We start from the raw sequence: 17,515 nt of genomic DNA, 5'->3' as shown, positions 1-17,515 counted from the left end.
TGGGACCATATAATCCAAAGGAGATTGAGCATGGGGAGGTTTCATATCCCAGACTGTACTATGGAATTATGTTTGTTTTGTCTTCATATAAAACTATAAACTAGCCACACTCTTAATGGTGCAGGCCTTGCTGGCACAAAAATACAATAGTGGAAAAACACATCGACCATGCCTTGATATAACCATCAACCTAAAATGGTATACCTAGATACAGCATATAAACACAATGATATTGCAATCTTTATAGAAATGACAGAAATTCAATTGAATAGCTGTCATAATTTGCTTAATATGCAAAATTATAACAGGTTTAGTTATCTTTGCTAATTGTTATTTTTTCTTGAAGCCTTTGTTGGATATCTTCCCCAAAACGTCCTGTGTCTGGTTTCACACTATATTGCCAGTTACACCCACAAAAACCACACGACTCTGTCTCTTTGCTGTACTCACTTGTTCCCCTGACATGATTTGGGTCTTTTACATAATGAATGTCAATGTCAGTACCACACACTAGCTCAGTGGATGTTATCAAGGCCTGCATGTTTGAACAGGAGAAATACTTTTACTCTTCTGAAAATTCCAATGTAAAGTGTACCCATGGAGCGACAGTCATTATGGGAAAATAAAAGGCATTTGTCCTTTCAGCAAATGTTCTATAACTACGAGCTGTATGTGGGTCTGATATAACTTCGGAACCCAGAACCATTTCCTGTCTGCGCTGGCCATGTAAGTTCTACTCGTTCTAACACAGGCAAGAGTGGAGGACGCGTGTCCATGTGAGATTCTGAGAAATCTGTTGATATTATCGGCCTGTGTGTTTGCGTCCTGTGGTGGTGAATACGTACAAGTTAGTCATTCAAAAATGAGCCAACACATCCCTCTGTATCCACTGACAGCAGGTATGTGTCAATGACCCCCTGGCTGACCGTAGAGGCAAATGTGTACTGGTCTCCCCTCCTGGACTGATAAGACCCCCGGTCAGACTGGCTCCGGTGGAACTCTCATGATGTCATCACAGGACATCCTCAGGGGATTCTGGGACTTTTAGCAGAACGTCAACATAGTGATCCTGTCTGCTCCTCTATAAACCCAACAGCCTTTGTCCACTACAGTAGGTTAGTTTAAAGCCAGGAACAAGATGGCAGTGTGTCTGTGATTCCTTTCAAATAATTCTAATCCAACTGCTACTACTAATAGTAAATAAGGCTGTGGCTGCGGAGCTGACTTTTCCCTGACCTTTTTTTCCTGAGTGCATGTGTTTCTTTACCTCTACGTTATGCACATATTATTCTGGTCTCCTTCCCTTCACATTTCTCGCTGCCAGGTGTGAATGATAATTCACGACTGGCAGCGTTTTACTGGTGAAACGTCCATGCAGCGTCTGCATACCAACCATTTGATCTCAAATCAGTTTCATTGGGATATGCGCTTAGATCTTCTTTAGTTATACTATACAGTGTGGTTTCGTAGTAGCCTACAGAGCCGACCTTTTTATTTTGCCTAGCGGAATGACCTGTTGAGTTTTAGCCACATGAGAGGAAAATGTGGTGGTGTTTGTTGTCTTACAGTAACGCAATGCTATTATATTATTTTATTTTATGTATTGTACTATCCTCATGGGATCTTGCAGACATTGATTCATCTTTCATCTATCTTTATTAAACGAGCAACATTCACAATAGTTCTCTAAAAGTAGAGCACGGAGAGCACATAAGGAGAGAGTTAACACATGCGCAGGAGCTTCGGGACCTTTAACGTTCGGAAAAAAAGGTCTGAGAAAAGTTGGATCCTCAGCCACTCCATAATAATAATACCCTGAATGTATAATGCACAGTGAGTGTGTTAAAATAAATCAAATAAAAAACCACAAAACAAGGGCACAAGTAGACAGGGTACCTGAAACAAAGAACAAGTAGACAGGGTACCTGAAACAAAGAACAAGTAGACAGGGTACCTGAAACAAAGAACAAGTAGACAGGGTACCTGAAACAAAGAACAATTAGACAGGGTACCTGAAACAAAGAACAAGTAGACAGGGTACCTGAAACAAAGAACAAGTAGACAGGGTACCTGAAACAAAGAACAAGTAGACAGGGTACCTGAAACAAAGAACAAGTAGACAGGGTACCTGAAACAAAGAACAAGTAGACAGGGTACCTGAAACAAAGAACAAGTAGACAGGGTACCTGAAACAAAGAACAAGTAGACAGGGTACATGAAACAAAGAACAAGTAGACAGGGTACCTGAAACAAAGAACAAGTAGACAGGGTACCTGAAACAAAGAACAAGTAGACAGGGTACCTGAAACAAAGAACAAGTAGACAGGGTACCTGAAACAAAGAACAAAGGGACAAACATCAAAAAGCAGAGCTGACGCTACAAACACAACAAGGAACACGTCTACAGTGAGCGTCACAATTATTGGGGCACATATTTTGTTGTTTTGGCTCTGTACTCCAGCACTTTGGATTTGAAATGATACAATGGACCTGTGAGGGGTAGAGCCTCGGTTTTGCGGCTATTAAGTTGAAGGGAGTTTTTCTTCATCCAAGCTCTTATCTCCTTAAGGCAGATGTTTCGACGAGCACAGGCAGCAGAGAGACTTGGGGCAGTTTTAACCAGTGGCGATCAGGGTTGTTTAAGATGAGGGAGGACGATACACATTTAAAAAAATAAAAATATTATGGGCATGGCCTTATTTCTATTACAGCATATTGGGTGACTGTCATTTATATTACATTCATCCAGCTCAATGTAACATCGATAAGTTTAGGCTACTACATGATACTCTAGTTTTCCCTATACCCTTCGTGAGGTTGCTACAACCTAGCCTATGAATGAAAGTTTTTCAACGTAGGTGCACAGGTCGAGATACATTTTGTAGTCAAGGTGACAGACTTTGGCACATTCAATACCGCCTTGCACACTTTTGCCTGCATCTAGCTGATCTAGGGTGTAATCATTAGTCCAACAGTTTCAAATGAGTTTCTTTTGGACAAATTCAGGTTATGTTTATCCCCGTTTTGTTCTGTTTGCTTCCGTTTAAGAAACGTTTTTCAACAGAATCGGAGGGATGAATACAGCCCTGATCACATGCAAACACAGTTCACTTTCATAGAAGCCACATAGAAACAGCATGATCCCTTGATCGTTGTATAATTCCTTCTCGCATCCATATGCTCTCCTCCTCTCACCTTTTCCCTTCGCTTGTGGACTTCAGTGTTCAAAACGTCAGCGGGCTGTCATGTGCCTTTTACTGAGGAGTGGCTTCCGTCTGGCCAATCTACCATAAAGGCCTGATTGGTGGAGTGCTATGGCCCTGACCAAGACCCTTCTTCCCCGATTGCTCAGTTTAGCCGGGAGGCCAGCTCTAGGAAGAGACTTGGTGGTCCAAACTTCTCCCATTTAAGAATGATGGAGGCCACTGTGTTCTTGGGGACCTTCAATGCTGCAGAAATGTTTTGTTACCCTTTCCCAGATCTGTGCCTCGACACAATCCTGTCTCGGTGCTCTACGGACAATTTATTTGACCTCATGGCTTTGCTTTTGCTCTGACATGCACTGTCAACTGTGGGACCTTATATAGACAGGTGTGTGCCTTTCCAAATCATGCCCAATAAATGTAATTTAACACAGGTGGTCTCCAATCCAGTTGTAGAAACATCTCAAGGATGATCAATGGAAACAGGATGCACCTGAGCTCAATTTTGAGTCTCATAGCAAAGGGTTTAAATACTAATGTAAATAAGGTATTTCTGATTTGGATTTTTATACATTTTCAAACATTTATAAAAACGTGTTTTCGCTTTGTCCTTATGGCGTATTTTGTGTAGTGTAGATTTGATAATAAACCTGTAACATAACAGAATGTTGAAAAAGGGAACGGGTCTGAATACTTTCCGAATGCGCTGTATTTGGTGATGTGAATACGTATAGTTGGTATAGATTTATCTAAAAAGGATAACTTTAAAAAATATTTATCACATATAAATCACAGAGGGGGATGGTCCTCCCCTTCCTTCTCTGAGGAGCCTCCACTGGTTTTCACATATAGCTGGGTGTCATCAGCAGAGGAATATCATTGATATTATCTGTATGAGTGCTCATCTGATGCTAACTCATCACCCTGGTAGTCTACTACAGATGGTATTGGATTTGATCATTAAAAAAAATACAATACACTGACTTTCTGTCTGTGAAAGTCATATAAAGCAAGTCAGCCTGTCCTTTGATTGGTACTGAGTGGGTTTCTGACTTCTCCATGAGTCAGGGGTCAGGGTTTAAAGGGAAGGGAGAAGAGGGGCTGCACTGACCCCAGGATATGAGCAGTAGAACTGCCGGCCGAACAGAAGAAATGCATAGTAAATTAGCACCATGACACCATGATACTGCAATGAGCCTTATTTGTTTGAAGAACCAAAGAAGCACAATTACGCTAAATAGTCACTGACAGTATAAATCCTCAATAGCAATCGTTCACACGTGAAAGTTATGTTGTTTTAACGAGGACACCTGCAAGGGTAAAGGAAAATTCCATTTCATTACTTCACTTTTGATACAGTCCCAAAATGTTTTGTCAGTGATCAAGTATTCAAGATGTAGAACAGTCAAAATACAGAAAGTGTAACAGTATGCTGCGTTTGAAAACTTGAGCCATAGATATTCAAATATACAATCCCAACAGGGCCACACACATGGGCTCGTACACACACAGTATGCATACCACAAGCTACAGTACAGGAATCAGGTCCCGTCTCAGAGTAGGAGCGCTGATTTAAGTTCAGGTCCCCCCTGTCCATGTAATCTTATTCATTGTGATCTAAAAGGCAAAGCTGATCCTAGATCAGCACTCCTACTCTGAGATGCTTTGTGAATACGGGCCCAGATCTGATGCATGCTATATGGAACTAAAAGCATAAATATTGTAGTTTCTGACCGTCCTGTTTGGAGTCACGTGAAAACTGACATTCCCAGATAGATAACACCTGGACTATGCATCTCTGCCAACATAAGCTTAATGCTCATCCTGCCCACATTTATTTGGCAGTCTCTATGGGGGTGCCACAGGGTTCAATCCTCGGGCCGACTCTTTTCTCTGTATATATCAATGATGTTGCTCTTGTTGCGGGCGATTCCCTGATCCACCTCTACAGACGACACCATTCTATATACTTCCGGCCCGTCCTTGGGCACTGTGCTATCTAACCTCCAAACGAGCTTCAATGCCATACAACACTCCTTCCGTGGCCTCCAACTGCTCTTAAACGCTAGTAAAACCAAATGCATGCTTTTCAACCGTTCGCTGCCTGACCAGCATCACCACCCTGGATGGTTCCGACCTTGAATATGTGGACATCTATAAGTACCTAGGTGTCTGGCTAGACTGTAAACTCTCCTTCCAGACTCATATCAAACATCTCAGATCGAAAATCAAATCTAGAGTCGGCTTTCTATTTCGCAACAAAGCCTCCTTCACTCACGCCGCCAAACTTACCCTAGTAAAACTGACTATCCTACCGATCCTCGACTTCGGCAATGTCATCTACAAAATTGCTTCCAACACTCTACTCAGCAAACTGGATGCAGTTTATCACAGTGCCATCCATTTTGTCACTAAAGCACCTTATACCACCCACCACTGCGACCTGTATGCTCTAGTCGGCTGGCCCTCGCTACATATTCGTCGCCAGACCCACTGGCTCCAGGTCATCTACAAGTCCATGCTAGGTAAAGCTCCGCCTTATCTCAGTTCACTGGTCACGATGGCAACACCCATTCGTAGCACGAGCTCCAGCAGGTGTATCTCACTGATCATCCCTAAAGCCAACATCTCATTTGGCCGCCTTTCGTTCCAGTTCTCTGCTGCCTGTGACTGGAACGAATTGCAAAAATCGCTGAAGTTGGAGACTTTTATCTCCCTCACCAACTTCAAACATCTGCTATCTGAGCAGCTAACCGTACGCTGCAGCTGTACATAGTCTATCGGTAAATAGCCCACCCATTTTTACCTACCTCACCTCCATACTGTTTTTATTTATTTACTTTTCTGCTCTTTTGCACACCAATACCTGTACATGACCATCTGATCATTTATCACTTCAGTGTTAATCTGCAAAATTGTAATTATTCGCCTACCTCCTCATGCCTTTTGCACACAATGTATATAGACTCCCCTTTTCTTCTACTGTGTTATTGACTTGTTAATTGTTTACTCCATGTGTAACTCTGTGTTGTCTGTTCACACTGCTATGCTTTATCTTGGCCAGGTCGCAGTTGCAAATGAGAACTTGTTCTCAACTAGCCTACCTGGTTAAATAAAGGTGAAATAAAAAATAAATAAAAATATGATCATGTTTTATCATTTTATCACTCACATTTCCGGCAAATTATGACGATGACGTGGAAAGGTGGCCAGAGTCATTAGTACATTTCTCCTGTCATGCCAGGATCAACCGCTGTGTAAATGTGCTACTTTGAGACAACCATTTACAGAACTGTCTAAATATGAACCTTAAAGCTGTAGCAATGACCCACTGATATCAGGCTTGGCTGGCAGTAGAGTAACATGAGAATGATGACATGCAGGACAGAGTTGAAGAGAAACAGTAGCATACTTTTTGGTAGAATACAGTCTGATTAATCACTTTCACGGTATATTAACCTTAACACTCATTTGGAAAATCAAATACATAAACAAAGGCTATTTAACTTTCTGCCATTTAGCAAATGCTCTTATCCAGAGCAACTTACAGTAAGTAGTGAGTGCATCTATTTTCTTGGTGCCCTGTGGGAATAGAACCCACAACACTAGTGTTGCAAGGGCCATGGGCTATCATCTGAGCTTCACAGGAATGGTATAAAAGTCGTGCATTACTCTGCATATTGATACAGCTGCCCTGGTCAATTAGTAGGCTAGTGCAGTAGGCCCTACTGTAGGTCATTATACAGCTAATCGCAGTTCATGTTAGTTCCACTTTGATTTATTACAGATTCTTTCCAATTTCATACACAGTGGGTCGCCGACGGTGTTGAGTCATAAGATTTCGGCGCTTTTGGTTATGTGCCAGTTCTCATGAAATGGTTAGGGTTGATTCCTCTTCTATTGAAAGGAAGTTGTAGACTTAGGAGGTCAGACATGCGCGCAGTGTCAACACATCTCATCAATTTTACTTCCCAATTTGGTCCCCGACACAGCTCCATACGCCGTGTGTTTGTGTTTTTCTACTTGATATGATATTTGTGGTTGCGGTTATATGTGAATAATTTATTTTTGAGAAATCACCAATTCCTGCAAATACACTGAGTGTACAAAACATTAAGGACACCTTCCTAATATTGAGTTGCACCCACTTTTGCCATCAGAACAGCCTCAATTTGTCGGGACATGGACTCTACAAGGCGTCGAAAGAGTTCCACAGGAATGTTGGCCCATGTTGACTCCAATGCTTCCCACAGTTGTGTCAAGTTGTCTGGATGTCCCTTGGGTGGTGGATCATTCTTGATACACACGAGAAACTGTTGAGCGTGAAAAACCCAGCAGTGTTGCAGTTCTTGACACAAACCGGTGCTCCTGGCACCTACTTCCATACCCTGTTCAAAGGCACTTAAATATTTTTGTCTTTCCCATTCACCCTCTGAATGTCACACACGCACAATCCATGTCTCAATTGTCGTAAGGGTTCAAACTATATATTTAAAAAAAATCTGTCTTCTCCCCTTCATCTGCACTGATTGAAGTGGATTTAACAAGTGACATCAATACGGGATGACAGATTTCACCTGGATTCACCTGGTCAGTCTATTTAATGGAAAGAGCAGGTGTTCTTAATGTTTTGTACGCTCTGTGTACATGAAGCAATATTGTGAGAATTATGCTACATCACTTCAAAAGGCACAAAATAGAAGTAATCAAAAAGTTCATATTGAGCACTATTTGAAATCAGTGTTATTATCATGCAAAACTATTGATTGAATATCGGGTTTAAAACGAATAACTTGCCTGAGTAATATCGGAGTTGTATTTCAGGGGGAAGGATGAGAAGAACCTGGCATATTTCCTTTAGACCAGACAATCAGTCAGACGCATGCATATCCCATTTCTATCCAAGCCGTTTGCAGAGATAGTGCACTCACTGCGCTGAGAGCAGCGGTCACAAATCAAGTCCGTCTCGGCAAGTCAATTTTGTATCTACGGTGGGTAAGTTGTACATATCAGTTCAACGTTGAAGTTAACCCTTATGTCCGGGTTATTAGCTATATTACAATTATTACGACGAGTCACATTGCTTTGCCAGGTTTTCTAGAAGTGCGTATCCTCGTCAGTTTTTAAAATGTATTTTTTAAATCATGCGCGCATTTCTCTGCGCGCATCCAACTATTTGGATTACAGATTTAGATACAATACCAATGTTCTCAGTTTATGGTTATAGCTCGATATTTGGGGTTCATTTGAGGATAGGCTTTGTAGGAAATTACAACTATTTTTTTTTAGGTTAGGCAGAACAGAACAGGCTCTAGCCTTTTCGGTTGGGGTGGCACACCAAACGGGCCTAATCTTTTAGTGGAACCCTTTTGACAGCTGAGAGAAAAATGTACATTTGAAAATGTATTTCATGCAGTTCTACACATAAAATGATCAAATGTTGCCATGTTATTTTTAATTTCTGCAATTCTACCCATCTTTCCATGGGGCGGGGTGAAGTGTTTTTGCCGTTTAAAACGAATTGAAAGATATCTGAGCGAGAGTGACTAACGAAATCAATGTGCTCTGCGTGCCCGGTTAGTATTCAGCCATGATTACAACACGTTTAGATAACTGGCAGACTAACATACTAACATACCAAATTCTTCGCTGACATGGCTAATTGAGTGACAGTCAGTGACTGACAAAACAAGAGAGAAACTGCTAATGCACAACCAAATTTCGAACTTGCACCTGGTCTATTCTATTATTCTAACTCTCAACAAGTTGCGACTGAGTTCCGGCCCTGGCTATATGCATTGCAGTAAACTTTTATGAGCATGTTGAACTTCAGTTCATTCTTCAAATATGTCAACAAGACATTTGTATTTCTAACACAACATGCTGTTAATATTTTTCTTTCCGGAAAAAATTGAATCAGGGACTGCTTCAAAATTAGAATTCATACTATATATATATAGTATAATATATATATTATTATTGGTGAAACTGTCATTTTCAGAGTGATGCCATGTCGATTCCAAATGTATTCAATGTCTCCACAGATATTACAATCCAAGCCTTAGCTCTCTGCTGAAGAGACAGAAGATGGACTCAGCCATTAACAGCCACCTTGTGCAGAACCTGTCCATTCTTCTGAGTGCTGGTTATTCCAACGAGACCTGCCGCTTTGATGAGGAGTTTAAGTACATCCTACTGCCTGTTTCCTATAGCCTGGTGTGTGTTCTGGGTCTGGTGCTGAACTCTGTGGCTCTGTGGGTGTTCCTGACCAAGATGCGACCGTGGAACACCAGCACCGTCTACATGTTCCACCTGGCCCTCTCAGACTTCCTGTACGTTCTATCCCTACCCACCCTCATCTACTACTACGCTAACCGCAGCCACTGGCGCTTCGGCGTGGCCGCCTGCAAGATCGTCCGCTTCTTGTTCTACGCCAACCTCTACAGCAGCATCCTCTTCCTCACCTGCATCAGCGTCCATCGCTACCTGGGCATCTGCCACCCCATCAAGGCCCTGACCATGGTGAAGCCACGCCATGCCCACGCCGTGTGTGGAATGGTGTGGGCTGCTGTCACGGCGTGTCTGGTGCCCAACCTCATCTTTGTCACCACCAGCCAGAGGGACAACGACACGATGTGTCACGATACGACCAATCCCGAGCAGTTTGAGGAGTATGTGGACTACAGCTCTGCGGTCATGGTCCTGCTGTTCGGCGTCCCCTTCATGGTTATCATGGTCTGCTACTTTCTGATGGCACTGGCTCTGTGTCGGCCCAGACGGGGGCTCTCGTCCAGCCAGCAGAACTCACCCTCCCGCACCAAGTCCATCAAGCTAATTGTGGTGGTGCTGGTGGTGTTCGCCGTGTGTTTTGTACCCTTCCATATCACACGCACCCTCTACTATACCTACCGTGTACTGAATGCCAAATGTGAATTCCTGAACAAAGTCAACTTTGCCTATAAGATCACCAGGCCTCTGGCCAGTGTGAACAGTTGTATTGATCCCCTCCTGTATTTCCTGGCTGGGGATCACTACCGCTCTAAGCTGGTCAAAGCTCTCACTGGAAATAGACCGACAACCACCAGGCTCTCTGCTGCCTGCCTGAAAAAGCGCCCCAAAAAGAACCATGAGATCGCGTTGGTCTATAAGAACCCAGAGCCTAAAGCCAGCGTTGAACCTATGAGATAGTGGGTTATACATATGGACAACTATGGGGCATCATATAGATATGCCTAACCTCCATAATATAAACAGGAAGGAAACAGTTAATAGCCCTAGGCTGGCCACTACACAGCTGTACTTTCTTTGGATGCTGTTCTGTCATTTCAGACACAGGATGACTACTGTCCTGGGTGAACGAAGGGGCCTCTTGCCAGAGCTCAGACCTGAGTGAGAAATGCAGTTCCTATAAGGCTGTTCGGTCAATGTCATGTTAAAGAGAATGAAGAAGTGGGAGTACGGTTGAGTTCAGAAAACTGGTGGAAAAGTACCCAATTACCATACTTGAGTGAAGTAAAAATGAAAGTCACCCAGTAAAATACTACTTGAGTAAGTAAGTCTAAAAGCATTTGGTTTTAAAAATACTTAAGTATCAAAAGTAAATGTAATTGCTAAAATATACTTAAGTATCAAAAGTAAAACTATACATTATTTCCAATTCCTCATATTAAGCAAACGAGACGACATCTTTTTCTTGCTTTTTTATTTATGTGTGTTTAGTGAGTCCGTCAGATCAGATGCAGTAGGGATGACCTGGGATGTTCTCTTGATAAGTGCGTGAATTGGACCATTTCCCTGTCCTGCTAAGCATTCAAAATGTAATGAGTACTTTTGGATGTCAGGGAAAATGTATAGAGTAAAAAGTACATTATTTTCTTTAGGAAGTAAAAGTTGGCAAAAATATAAATAGTAAAGTACAGATACCCCCAAAAAACGACTTAAGTAGTACTTTAAAGTTCCTTATCACCACTAACACTTTAAAACAGTGTTGTAAGTCTGTAGTACCATGAGACATCTACATTCCCCCTTGTTAGTAAGAAGCTATGGCAGGTAGCCTAGTGGATAAGAGTAACTGAAAGGTTGCTGGTTCAAATCCCCGAGCCTACTAGGTGAAAAATCTGTTGAGCAAGGCACTTAACCCTAATTGCTACGATAAGTTGCTCTGGATAAGAGCTTCTGCAAAAATGTAAAAGCCAAGTCTGTTTTATACATGTACTGTACAGTCTCTTCCTACTCTGAATACTTGTCTATTAATTTAATTCTGCCGGTTGCTGTGCTTGTAAGACAAGAGTTCAAATCCTTTCAACCAGGGGAACAAAACAGTTTATGTGCCTCTGTCTGAGCCAGACTGTCGTCTCATAGAATACAATCTTAACTGGCTTGCCTAGTTAATTAAAGGTTAAATAAATAAAATCAAATAAAAATATTACCACAGACTGTTATGCAAAGCCTGTTATGCACAGTAGCTACAGGACTCTGAAGAGCAGGAGGAAATGTATGTAATCTGTAATCTGTTTGTTCAGATTTGTGTTTATTGTGGTAGCACGTACTCAGAGAGAGGCTCCGTGGATGGGTATAACAGATTGGATTATTATGGATTATCGGTGAGTTACTGTGATCATCAAAAGCATCTCTTCCTATAACATTTTATAAATATGATCCAAGGAGTTTGGCTGGTAAAAATGTCTTCCTGTCACGCCCTGACCTTAGTTATCTCTGTTTTTCTATATATTTTGGTTAGGTCAGGGTGTGACTAGGGTGGGTACTCTAGTTTTTGTATGTCTAGGGTTTTTGTATGTCTAGTGTTTTTTGTATGTCTATGTTGGCCTGATATGGTTCCCAATCAGAGACAGCTGTTTATCGTTGTCTCTGATTGAGGATCATATTTAGGTAGCCATTTTCCTCATTTGTGTTGTGGGATCTTGTCTATGTTTGGTTGCCTTAGTGCACATCAGTAGTTGCACATTTCGGTCGGTCGGTCGGTCGGTCGGTCGGTCGGTCGGTCGGTCGGTCGGTAGGTAGGTTGTTTTGTTCAGTGAGTTTCGATTTATTAAAATGATGTGGAACTCTACTCACGCTGCGCCTTGGTCCGATCCTTACGACGAACGTGACACTTCCAGTCAGAGTGGAAGTGACGTTACAATAATAAAAAAAACAGTGTGGGTGAGGCAAGCTGAAACAGTTCAACAGAAACAGTGTGTGTTATCCAAAAAATGTGTGGTAGCTAAAGCACTAGTCCTCTCCCAGCTGTTTGTGTCCTTCAGCACAATCCCCACAGCTGTCTATCTGTCTGTCTCTGCTGTGAGGAAACGAGGGGAGGGACTGAAAGGGTGTGTAGGCTGGAGTATCAACTCTATCCAACAACCCACACTTTGGATAAAGAGGAGATGTTCCTGCATTACCCAATTTGGATTCATTACTTGACCCAACACTGACTTTTTCCGCATTAGTTTTGGTTGTTGTTGTTGTTGTTGCTCTCAGAAAGACTGCCTTACTTTCCATGTGAAAGCAGATGTCTCTGTAAAGCAGATTGCAGGTCAGAGGTTCATTCCTAAGGGTATTTGAAGTACTATACTGCTGTACTTCATATAAAAGCTACTGGTCGTGTTTATAAAAGGCATTATAACTCAGGTTCAAGGTATGATAGGAAGGCACATGGTTCAATAGGTTTATAACAATATAATGCCATTAAATCTATTTTTATAAATCCACATTTGCTTACTGTCATTTGGTTATCATTTTATTTTGGTATGTGTTATGTCAATATTTATCCATGACATTGGTTGATTAACCAAAATCTAAGTTGTGGGCGTATATCAAATTGAACTCCTTCATGCTGCAGTGTCTTGCAGACTTGAATGGGGTTATGATAGAGGGAGAGTGTGGGAAAGTAATGGTTGGTTGCGTGTCTCATCCAAACATGAGGCGTTATCGGATGTAGGTCCTCCATGAATCAGACATGGGTGAAAGTGAGGAGACCTGAGGAAGTGGGAGGACAGGACGGTTGGAGAAACAAGAGCAGGAAGTGAGCTGGTCATGGTACTGGACTGTTTGGGTTTTTCCTTCCCTGGTCCGTGCCAAGAAAACCAAGCTGGCCCCACCAACACCCCATGGAAAAGATCTTGTGTTTCCAGTTTCCAGCCAAGGCTCCATATTGATTATCCATCGTAATCATCCATAAACAAACTGATATTGACATCTGAAATAGGGGAAGACCAACTCTCCATAAAGCAAGAGATGGTGTTAAAATAGTCACAGTACACAGCAGGTGTATTCTCCATATTTCTGTCGAGCATTGTTAGTTGTTGTCAATGACAACTTTTACATCATTACATTCCTAAAGTAAATAATGTACTTTTTACTCCATACATTTTCCCTGACACCCAAAAGTACTTGTTATATTTTGAATGCTTAGCAGGACAGGAAAATGGTCAAATTCACACACTTATCAAGAGAACATTCCTGGTAATCCATATTGCCTCTGATCTGACAGACTTACTGTAAACGCATGCTTCGTTTGTAAATTATGTCTGACTGTTGGAGTGTGCCCCTGGCTATCAGTATATAATGGAAAAAAGCAAGAAAAAGGTGCCGTCTGGTTAGCTTAATATAAGGAACTAGAAATCATTTCCACTTTTAGTTTTGATACTTATGTATATTTTAGCAATTACATTTACTTATGCATTGTTTGTTGTACACCTTCAGTTACTGGTTGTCCATTGTCATAAACTAGTCGAACTAATGTTCAACTAATTGTCTGCAATTCAGTGTTTTGCAATGATTTAGTTGTATTGTATTCCCCACTACCTTCATACCTCTGCTCTCCTTTCAAACAAGGGTGCATTAAAGGGCATATTTAAATACAGATGTTATGCTCAAAGAGACCAGCTAGTTGCTAAAGCCGTACACGGATGTAATAGCAAGCCCCAGGAAGAATATGATTCCCATGGATATTTATCTGAAGATTTGTAGTCTGGTCAGATTTGGAATCCCATGAGCACTAGCGCCACTCTGTGGGCTGACTGTGACAAAGCTGATTAGTGGTGTGCATTGGTGCCTCTAAGTATCTAAAATGTAATACAAATTATATCTAGGCTTAAATGTAGATGTTTAGTACTGATGTACCTATCCATAAAAAATATATATTTCATTTGAATGACTTTTCATATACAAAATAAATTGTCACATAAGTCTTAGGCCCAACAGAAAAATGTACAGTCATGGCCAAAGGTTTTGAGAATGACACAATATTAATTTTCACATAGTCTGCTGCCTCAGTTTGTATGATGGCAATTTGCATATACTCCAGAATATTATGAAGAGTCATCAGATGAATTGCAATTAACTGCAAAGTCCCTCTTTGCCATGCAAATGAACTGAATCCCCCAAAAACATTTCCACTGCATTTCAGCCCTGCCACAAAAGGACCAGCTGACATCATGTCAGTGATTCTATTGTTAACACAGGTGTGAATGTTGACGAGGACACAGCTGCAGATGACTCTGTCATGCTGATTGAGTTTGAATAACAGACTGGAAGCTTCAAAAGGAGGGTGGTGCTTGGAATCATTGTTCTTCCTCTGTCAACCATGGTTACCTGCAAGGAAACACGTGCAGTCATCATTGCTGTGCACAAAAAGGGCTTCACAGGCAAGGATATTGCTGCCAGGCAGATTGCACCTAAATCAACCATTTATCAGATCATCAACAACTTCAAGGAGAGCGGTTCAATTGTTGTGAAGAGGCTTCAGGGCGTCCAAGAAAGTCCAGCAAGCGCCAGGACCGTCTCCTAAAGTTGATTCAGCTGCGCGATCGGGGCACCACCAGTACAGAGCTTGTTCAGGAATGGCAGTAGGCAGGTGTGAGTGTATCTGCACGCACAGTGAGGCAAAGACTTTTGGAAGATGGCCTGGTGTCAAGAAGGGCAGCAAAGACACCACTTCTCTCCAGGAAAAACATCAGGGACAGACTGATATTCTGCAAAAGGTACAGGGAATGCACTGCTGAGGACTGGGGTAAAGTCATTTTCTCTGATGAATCCCCTTTCCGATTGTTTGGGGCATCCAGAAAAAAGCTTGTCCAGAGTAGACAAGGTGAGCGCTACCATCAGTTCTGTGTCATGCCAACAGTAAAGCATCCTGAGACCATTCATGTGTGGGGTTGCTTCTCAGCCATGGGAGTGGGCTCACTCACAATTTTGCCTAAGAACACAGCCATGAATAAACAATGGTACCAACACATTCTCCGAGAGCAACTTCTCCCAACCATCCAGGAACAGTTTGGTGATGAACAATGCCTTTTCCAGCATGATGGAGCACCTTTCCATAAGGCAAAAGTGATAACTAAGTGGCCAGGGAACAAAACATCTATATTTTTGGTCCATGGTCAGGAAACTCCCCAGACCTTAATCCCATTGAGAACTTGTGGTCAATCCTCAAGAGGCGGGTGGACAAACAAAACCCCACAAATTCTGGCAAACTCCGTGCATTGATTATGCAAGAATGGGCTGCCATCAGTCAGGATGTGGCCCAGAAGTTAATTCACAGCATGCCAGGGCGGATTGCAGAGGTCTTGAAAAAGAAGGGTCAACACTGCAAATATTGACTCTTTGCATCAACTTCATGTAATTGTCAATAAAAGCCTTTGACACTTATGAAATGCTTGTAATTATACTTCAGTATTCCATAGTAACATCTGACAAAAATATCTAAAGACAATGAAGCAGCAAACTTTGGAAATTAATATTTGTGTCATTCTCAAAACCTTTGGCCACGACTGTACTCTGTTGTTAGGATATATAAGTTGTATAAACCAACCATATACAATATAATTACCAATAGTATATACCACTGCACATCTTTACAGAAGATTCAGTCATCTCATGTAGGATGTTCTCAGCTTGGTCAGTAGGTGGCCCCATCGGTTTCTTTACTAAATCATGGGCATCATGTGAAACTATATCAGTTAATTACCTATGGGCTTATCGCATTTATTGAGATATAGGTTGAGATTGTTACCAGTGATGTTGAGTTGAAAATAATCTTAACCCAAAATAAAAGAGGGGAAGTTTGGCAAGGAGTTTCTTCGAGTATATTTTTTTTCAGTGAAGTCAGTACCAAGTCAATTGAATTGTTATAGACATTTAATATACGAAGGGCCTCAATATTTTCTATGATAGCTAAACATTATGAATTTATAAATTTTAATTGGTATAGTATAAACAGGCATGTTAACAGGCATTGTATAGCTCACTGCAGAATGTGTAATAAAAGCATAATGTTTATCATAAAGCAAAGTTTAAGTAGCCTAGTCTCAGCAATTAATTTACAGCAGACAATATTTTAATGCTAGAACATGGTATAAAAATAAGCTAAATACAAACATTATTTTTTTAAACCTCTATTCGGTAAATATATGGGAACATATTGTCTCTTGATATAGAGTAACATTTGGGTAAAATATTGTTGTTCCTTTTAGACCTCAGTAATGAGAACATTTATTAATGCCATAAGTTCTATGACATTTATGAATGCTGTTGGACTTGTAAAATGCAATGGACTTAGAAAATTACTTTTGTAATTTGCAAATTGTATATTTTTATAGATGTAAATAGGTCTTATGTAAATATTATATTGAGCATACCACATGCATATGGAAACTATGCATTGAAAGCCTGCAACTTTCAGAGTATTAAGGTAAACATATATTAATAGAGTAATAAAAAATCTGTTAAGTTATTGAATGTTTATAATCATCCCTAAACATCTCGGCTATTTTTCAGGATATGGGGTTATACGTTTTAAAAGCTTGATGAGTTTCTTAAATACTAATTTATCAGCAGCCTATTTCATATATTTTCTTCAAAATAGATAAATACGTTGAAATTGTACTGATTTAATTGAAAATGTATATTCCTTGAATAAACGCAGGAAAGATTACAAATTGTCCGTTTTTTCCTGAATGTTTTCATTTTTCCCCACGTTTTTTGGGGGGGTAATCAAAAGTTATTTTTGACAATGCATGCAGTGTTTCAAAGTAATGCATGATACATATCGCTGCATTTAACTCTATATTGTACTGTAATCTATGTATTACTCTTCATACACTTATTAATTACACCGTTAGAAAAAAGAGGGATCCGTGCGCCCCCGTCGTAAATCCACACACATCGCGCTCGCCTCATGAAAGGCGCCGCTGCTCCAAGGACATGGCTCTGCGCAGGTGAAGAACATCTGTGCTGAATACTCAGGGTCACAATATTGTAGACATCAGTCTATGTAAAAAAAACTATACGGATAATACGTTTCTAATAAT

At 41.0% G+C, this 17,515-nt stretch overlaps 1 protein-coding gene and 1 long non-coding RNA gene across 3 annotated transcripts; one reads left to right on the top strand and one right to left on the bottom strand.

The window, feature by feature from the left end:
• Positions 1 to 512: 512 nt before the first annotated feature.
• Positions 513 to 6,256, bottom strand: LOC127924706 (uncharacterized). The gene is made up of 3 exons (XR_008118671.1): positions 2,245 to 6,256; positions 2,042 to 2,186; positions 513 to 1,983 (listed from the first exon to the last, which is right to left on the bottom strand). It is a non-coding gene; the product is annotated as an uncharacterized LOC127924706 (long non-coding RNA).
• A 1,816-nt stretch (positions 6,257 to 8,072) lies between these two features.
• LOC118377217 (P2Y purinoceptor 4-like) lies at positions 8,073 to 17,143 on the top strand. Of its 2 annotated transcripts, none has more exons than XM_035764074.2 (2): positions 8,073 to 8,194; positions 9,248 to 17,143. In XM_035764074.2, exon 2 carries the CDS (start codon positions 9,291 to 9,293, stop codon positions 10,389 to 10,391), a length of 1,101 nt encoding a protein of 366 aa, XP_035619967.1. In that variant the 5' UTR covers positions 8,073 to 8,194; positions 9,248 to 9,290; the 3' UTR covers positions 10,392 to 17,143. The 2 variants fall into 2 exon arrangements, with proteins under 2 accessions (XP_035619967.1, XP_035619960.1); XM_035764067.2 differs by having other exon boundaries at positions 8,106 to 8,198.
• Positions 17,144 to 17,515: the final 372 nt, after the last annotated feature.

Source organism: Oncorhynchus keta, chromosome 4 (genome assembly GCF_023373465.1).
Source record: "Oncorhynchus keta strain PuntledgeMale-10-30-2019 chromosome 4, Oket_V2, whole genome shotgun sequence".
Classification (NCBI taxonomy): domain Eukaryota; kingdom Metazoa; phylum Chordata; class Actinopteri; order Salmoniformes; family Salmonidae; genus Oncorhynchus; species Oncorhynchus keta.
This window is presented reverse-complemented; position numbering and strand designations above follow the sequence as displayed.